The 7,278-nt window shown below is 59.6% G+C and overlaps 1 protein-coding gene across 1 annotated transcript; it reads left to right on the forward strand.

Annotated features, from left to right (window-relative positions):
- Positions 1-1,682: 1,682 nt before the first annotated feature.
- Positions 1,683-6,920, forward strand: ALDH1B1 (aldehyde dehydrogenase 1 family member B1). Its single transcript, XM_055136118.1, has 2 exons — positions 1,683-1,817; positions 4,383-6,920. Exon 2 carries the CDS (start codon positions 4,393-4,395, stop codon positions 5,944-5,946), a length of 1,554 nt encoding a protein of 517 aa, XP_054992093.1. The 5' UTR covers positions 1,683-1,817; positions 4,383-4,392; the 3' UTR covers positions 5,947-6,920.
- The last annotated feature ends 358 nt before the right edge of the window (positions 6,921-7,278 follow it).

Raw genomic sequence — 7,278 nt, forward strand, 5'->3', positions numbered from 1 at the left:
AGGGGTTTGTTAATGACTGACCAAATAATCATTGTCCGTTAAGTTCGGAGACTCACCCCATGGTCTGAAGGGCTCTGGGTGGAGCAGGGTGTGTGTGTGTGTGTGTGTGTGTGTGGTGGGGATGGGGCGCTACAAGGGCAATTTAGAGAGACGCACAAGTGGAGACCAGAGATGATGCTCCTAGTGGAGAATAAAGTGGCCGCCAGGACTGTGCAGTGCCAAAGCCGGAGCCAGAGCCCCCTGGTGATAGAGCTGGGAGACAGGGCTGTGTGCCGGGCTCAGGAGGATGCGGGGAGATGGGAAGGCTCTGCAGAGGGCAGAGGGAGGGCGCTCCCGCGAGGCAGCAGGTGCTGACAGGCAGGCAGGAAGGGAGAAGCAGGTCTCTCGGTCAGCTGAGACTGAGGTGGACGGCCACAGAGGACTGGTCCTCGTTGGAGGCCACCTCTGGAGTGACTGAGCTGGCACAGGTCTGCAGCCATGGTGCCAAGAGCCGGGACCAGGCGGGGCCACTGGGGAGGGAACCAGGACATGAAGGCAGAAAAATCTATTTCTGGCAGGACCCCTCTCGCCCACCGCCCACATCGGGCAGGAAGGCAGAGAAGGGGAGCAGCTGGGTCCCCCTCCAGAACTCCAGGGACACACTGGCTTCCTTTCTGGCAACACAAAATGGGGAGCCAGGGATAGAGAGGAGGTAGAAGGGTAGGTGGGGAGGTCCCTGCATGTATGTCGGGGAAGGAGTGCTGGCTGCAATCATAAAACAAAGCCCCAAAGAGGCACCAGCTGATTTTTATTAAAAGAATGTTGGGGGAGGGGGAGCACTGATATTACTGCTCTATATTGTAGCGCTTCCCTGCCCCTGCCCCAGTCGTAGGGCTATGTGCCCCCACTCCCTACCCAATAAAAAGAAAATTGGGAACATGTGCAGAAAAACTAATGCAGGGAAGATGAGTAGCAAATTTGGAGTGAGATGGTTAAAAACCATTTTGGTTTCTCTTCTTCATTTTTGGGTGGATTCGCTTAGGATCCGGGGCCACCTCCTGAGATGCTCAGGGGTTACTCCTGGCTCTGCACTCAGGAATCACTCCTGGTGGGGCTTAAGGGACCAGATGGGATAGAACCCGGGTCAGCCGTGTGCAAGGCAAGCCCCCTATCCGCTGTACTGTCTCTCAGGCCCCTTTTATTATTATTATTATTAATTTTTGCTTTTTGGGTCACACCCGATGATGCACAGGGGTCACTCCTGGCTCTGCACTCAGGAATTACTCCTGGCAGTGCTCAGGGGACCATATGGGATGCTGGGATTCGAACCCGGGTCAGCCGCGTGCAAGGCAAACGCCCTACCCGCTGTGCTATCGCTCCAGCTCCCCCTTTGTTAAAGCTCTACATTGTGCATATATTCTCTTTGTCCTCATCCAACTCCCCACCCGCAGGCCCCCAAATCCAACCCCAAACCCAAAGGCCTTGAAGACACAGACAAAACCTTTCTTAGTGAGCAGGACAGAGCTGGGAGGTTGGGATGTAGTGAAGGGTAGTTAGGGACCCAGAGGAGTGTGGGGCAGTAAGCAGCCTTGGAGGAGATGGAGAGGCGCCAGCCCTCCCCCCCCCCCCCCCGTGGGCGCCCCACGCCCCGCACCCCTCCCCGGAAGCTCGACCCTCGAGCGTCAGCGGGCGGAGCAGCGCCTGCAGGCGGCGCCCCATTGGCCGCCAGGCCCCGGGGGACGCGGGGGGCGGGGCGGGAGCGGAGAGTGAACCCTGCGACCTGCGGGGGCCCCAGCTGCATCCGCCGCCGCAGCTGCCGCCCAGCCCTTTCGCTGCTGGTAAGTCCCGTCGTGCTCCGTGCCCCGCCGGCGCCCGCTGCCCGCTGCCCGCTGCCCGCTGCGCGTTGCGCGGTGCGCGCTGCGCGCTGCCTGCTGCCCGCTGTGCGCTGCCTGCCCGGCGCGCACGACAGGGCCCGCTCCACGCTTTGCTCGCCTGTTCCCTGCACCCAGGGTGCCAGGGCGGGGGTGGAGGGAGACCCCTGAGGAGCCCCCCACCACCACCCAGACCTCCCCAGAGACCTCCCCTCCCAGGGTCAGCTAGACCCTCAATGCAACGGTCCACCAGCCCGGTCTAGCCATGCTCCCCCAAACACAGCCGGCCTCGACAATTGGGCCTGGTTTCTGGTGGGTGCGGAAAGCAGAGGCTTTCAGAAATGCCAGAGGACCCCCAGTAGATCGTTCGGAGGGGAGCTGGAGCACATGCCCCAGGCTTGATCCCTGAGTGCCCCCCACCACCCGGTGCTGCCTCTTCCCCTGCATGCAGGGTGGCTGAGTCTAGCCTGGCGGACCCCTGCCTGTGCATGACTTGGGTATTGTTTCTCAAGCCCCCAAAACAGAACAACCTGTAGGGTTTGGGGCCGAGCTGTCCTTCCTCCCTGCACATCCTCCCTCGGCCCCTGAACCTCACTGTTCCCCAGCCTTCTCCTAGCACAGGGGTCCTCACCTGTCTGGATTGCTCCCCCACCCCCAAGGGGAAGTCCTGCACTGTGTCCAGTGGTGGGTGTGGGCAGCCAGTCCCTAAATGCAGTAGAGATCCACCAGCTCGGACCCCCCACATGGTCCCTTCAGTGGGACCGGCCTTGGCATGAAACATGTGCCAGCCATGGTTCCTGCCAACCCCAGCTCTCCCACCCCCTCCCCATGATTTGTTACCTGCCCCCACCTCCTGGTACCCCTCCCTCCTGTGACTCCTTGGATGTGACACCCAAAGCTGCTTCTGGCCCTCCCGGGGCAGAACCTTAAGCTGCACGGGGCTTGGGCACCCCCCGCCCTGCAAGCTGCAGGCTCTCCTCCCCTCAGGGGGCCTTTCTTGCCCACCACCTTTGTATGTGGGGTTCCGCCCAGCTGGTGAGTGTTCTGTCAGGGTGAGGGGCCCTGGGGAGTGTAGAGGCAGGGCAGGTGCGGCTCCTTTTTGCCGTGGGGTGCGGTAGGGTAGGGTTTAAGCAAGACTACAAAGTGCTCACCGCTGCCCCTTATCTGGGGACTTTGGATGCCTTTAAAATTTTATTGTCTGGAGCGATAGCAGAGCAGGTAGGGCTTGCACGTGGCTGACCTGGGTTCCAGCATCCCATATGGTCCCCCGAGCACCACCAGGAGTGATTCCTGAGTGCAGAGCCAGGAGTCACCCCTGAGCATTGCAGGGCGTGGCCCGAAAAATAAGAACATAAATAAAATAAAATTGTATAGTGGCCTCAGTAAAGAACACACTTTTCTCCGAGTGCCAGGCCCGCTTCAGCAGAGCCTTAATCTCCCCTGCCACAGGCCTCTCGGTGGCGAGCTGGGCTGGTTTCTGGGGATGCCCTCCTTGCATCCATGTCCTGGGGTCCAGACTTGCTCAAGGCACACCCATTCCCCTCCCCCCCCCCGCGCCTGCCCCCCCCGTGGTTCCGTTCCTCTGACGGGAGAGGAAACCAAAGCACGGGGCGGGTGAAGCAAGGCCTTCTCTCGGGTTTCAGCCCTGTCGGAGGCCTTTGCCCTCCGCTTCGTGCTCTGGCAGGAGCAACCTTTGTGGAGACGTGGCTGTTTGCTCCCTGACTTGATGGTCCTCTGTGCAGCAGTGGCTTCTGTAGCGACTTCCTTTGAGGCGGGAGGGACACAGCGGTGGGTGAAACAAGTAAAGGAGATGGCCCTGCCCGTAGGGAGCACAAAGGACGGTGGGACTTGGATGTGCCAGGTAGGTGGTAGGGAAAGAGCAAGCTCAAGAAGGAGGCTCAGCGCTGGAGGGGTTGGGCAGGGCTGGGCACTTGCTGCGCACATGTGGCCGGGTCTGGGTCAATGCCCGGCGACGCATATGGGTCCCCAAGTACCTCCAGGAATGATTCCTGAGCACAGAGCCAGAAGTAAGCCCGGATATGGTCCAAAAAAAGGAGGGGGCTGGTCACAGCAGGGGTGGCAGTTTTACAGAAGGTTGTCGGGGAAGGTGATGTTTGACCAAGACCCCATAGAGGGAAGGAAGGGAGCTGGGGGTGGGGGTGCATGGACCACCATGGAGCTGGACCAGAGAGTTCTCAGGGCTTTAGTGCCCCTCCCCATCTGTGGTTTTCAAGGGGACATCCCTGCTGCAAGAATCTTGGGATGGGGGAGGGGGCTGGAGCGATAGCACAGCGGGTAGGGTGTTTGCCTTGCATGCGGTTGACCTGAGTTCGATTCCCAGCATCCCATATGGTCTCCTGAGCACTAGCAGGAGTGATTCCTGAGTGCCAGAGCCAGGAGGAACCCCTGAGCAGTGCTGGGTGTGACCCCAAAAGAAGAAGAAGAACCTTGGGATGTTTGCATGGGTGGGCCCTGGGGTCATCTTGAGGACCCCTATCACTTGTTCACCGGGCCCCTCCTTGCCCTTTCCAGATTGGTCATCATGCTGCGCTCCCTGCTGCCCCGGCTGCTCAGCCTGCGTGCCAGGACGGCCCCGTACTCGTCAGCCGCGGCCCTGCCCAAGCCCATCCCGAACCCAGACATCCGCTACAACCAGCTCTTCATCAACAACGAGTGGCAAGATGCTGCCAGCAAGAAGACCTTCCCCACCATCAACCCATCCACGGGAGAGGTGCTGGGCCACGTGGCCGAAGGGGACCGGGCGGACGTGGACCGGGCGGTGAAAGCGGCCCGGGAGGCCTTCCGCCTGGGCTCTCCATGGCGCCGGATGGATGCCTCAGAGCGGGGCCGGCTGCTCAACCGCCTGGCGGACCTGGTGGAGCGGGACCGGGTATACCTGGCCTCCCTGGAGACCCTGGATAATGGCAAGCCCTTCCAGGAGTCCTACGTCATGGACCTGGACGAGGTCATCAAGGTGTACCGGTACTTCGCTGGCTGGGCTGACAAGTGGCACGGCAAGACCATCCCCATGGATGGCGAGCACTTCTGCTTCACCCGGCACGAGCCCGTGGGCGTCTGTGGCCAGATCATCCCCTGGAACTTCCCGCTGGTCATGCAGGGCTGGAAGCTCGCCCCGGCGCTCGCCACGGGCAACACGGTGGTGATGAAGGTGGCGGAGCAGACGCCCCTGTCCGCCCTCTACTTGGCCTCCCTCATCAAAGAGGCCGGCTTCCCCCCCGGGGTGGTGAACATCATCACCGGCTACGGCCCCACGGCCGGCGCGGCCATTGCCCAGCACATGGACGTAGACAAAGTGGCCTTCACCGGCTCCACAGAGGTGGGCCACCTGATCCAGAAGGCGGCGGGGGACTCCAACCTCAAGCGCGTCACGCTGGAGCTGGGCGGGAAGAGCCCCAGCATCGTGCTGGCCGACGCCGACATGGACCACGCCGTGGAGCAGTGCCACGAGGCCCTGTTCTTCAACATGGGCCAGTGCTGCTGCGCCGGCTCCCGCACCTTCGTCCAGGACTCCATCTACGACGAGTTCCTCGAGAGGACCGTGGAGAAGGCGAAGCAGAGGAAAGTGGGGAACCCCTTTGAGCTGGACACCCGCCAGGGCCCCCAGGTGGACCAGGAGCAGTTCGACCGCATCCTGGGCTACATCAAGCTGGGCCAGAAGGAGGGGGCCAAGCTCATGTGTGGCGGGGAGCGCTTTGGGGAGCGCGGCTTCTTCATCAAGCCCACCGTCTTCGGGGGCGTGCAGGACGACATGCGGATCGCCAAGGAGGAGATCTTCGGGCCCGTGCAGCCCTTGTTCAAGTTCAAGAAGATCGAGGAGGTGATCGAGAGGGCCAACAACACCAGGTACGGCCTGGCGGCTGCCATATTCACCCAGGACCTGGACAAAGCCTTGTACTTCACACAGGCGCTGCAGGCCGGCACCGTGTGGGTGAACACCTACAACATCGTCACCGCACAGACGCCCTTCGGGGGCTTCAAGGAATCTGGCAGTGGGAGGGAGCTGGGGGAGGACGGGCTGAAGGCTTACACCGAGGTCAAGACCGTCACCATCAAGGTCCCCCAGAAGAACTCTTAAGAGCTGCCCCCACGGGCACCCAACTCTAGTCCAAGAGTTCCACAACCACCTGGACCAGCGGTCTGCCAAACACCATGGACCCCCCAAGAACCATGAAGACCTTCCTGGAGGGAGCAAAGACAATGAAATGCAAAGCAGAGCAGCTGTGGTTCCACCGGGGGACCGGGGGGGGGGGGTGTGCCTGGCTCCACCCACATCCTGTCACCTGCACACTGGCTCCTTTGGCATCCTCGAGTTACGTCCATGAAACTTTAGGAGAAGCTAGAATGGCCGTCAAGTCAATGCTTTGATCTGGACACAGCGCCTTCCAGGTTTTCCTGCCCATCTGTGGACTTCTGGTGGGTGGAATAGATAACTCAGAGGTTTAGTAGACACTAGGACATAACTTAGTGGATGGAGGTGGGACTGGAAGGCGTGAGGGGCTTGGACGGATGCCAGACTGTGCCTCACTGCTCATGGGTTTACCCTGTACCGCCAAAGGCACACTCCCTTTTAGAACAGCCCGTGGCTGGCTGCACTGCTCGCCTGCCCTTTGCTTTGCCACTGATTTTCTTACTCCGAAGGAAAACCTGGGCAGATAGGATTATGTCTTCAAATCAGGCCACAGCAATCTAGATGTTGAGCTGAGACACGGAAAGTGTTCATGCAATCTCCCTCGGACCGTCCAGCTGCCGACCAAAGTGTCCACGCGTGCAGTGGCATGGTGGAAGTGTGGAGCCACTGTGAGCCACTGCCCCACACCAACACGGTCAAGACAGACGAGTCCATGGACGGGAAGCACCAGAACAGGCTGACCCAGTGCACCCCGCAGGTTTATTCGTGGTTGTCGAGGACTGGAGTCACAGCTAGCAGCTGTGGGATTTGGGGGGCTTGAGGGGAAGGATGGGGAGGGTTTAACTATTTCAGAATTGAATAGGGGTGATTGTTGTCAACTTGGCCTGTGTGCTACGATTTACGCCAGTGAATCACACGCCCTGAAGGGATGCAATTTAGAATACTGAGCTGATTTCAATAAAAAAAATTAGATAAACTTCCAGTGTTTCTGCAAATCACTTCTGTCTTGGTGGTTTCTTGCTGTTGAACATTTTATGGATTTTTCAGGCATGGAAGGGGCCCAACTAGTAGTCTAGTCAGCCTCTAGTCAGGGCCAAAATTCCTCCCCTCTCTAACCCCAAATTTTTAGTTTTGTTGTTTTCTCTTGACTGGGTAACAAAGTGCAGCCTTGTAGAATTTTTATTTATTTATTTATGATTTATCTGTTTCGGGGGGGGGGCACACTGGGCAGTACTAAAGGCTTACTCTTGACTCTGCAATCAGGGAACATTCCTGGTG

The sequence above is a fragment of the Sorex araneus genome, chromosome 1 (assembly GCF_027595985.1).
Source record: "Sorex araneus isolate mSorAra2 chromosome 1, mSorAra2.pri, whole genome shotgun sequence".
Lineage (NCBI taxonomy): Eukaryota > Metazoa > Chordata > Mammalia > Eulipotyphla > Soricidae > Sorex > Sorex araneus.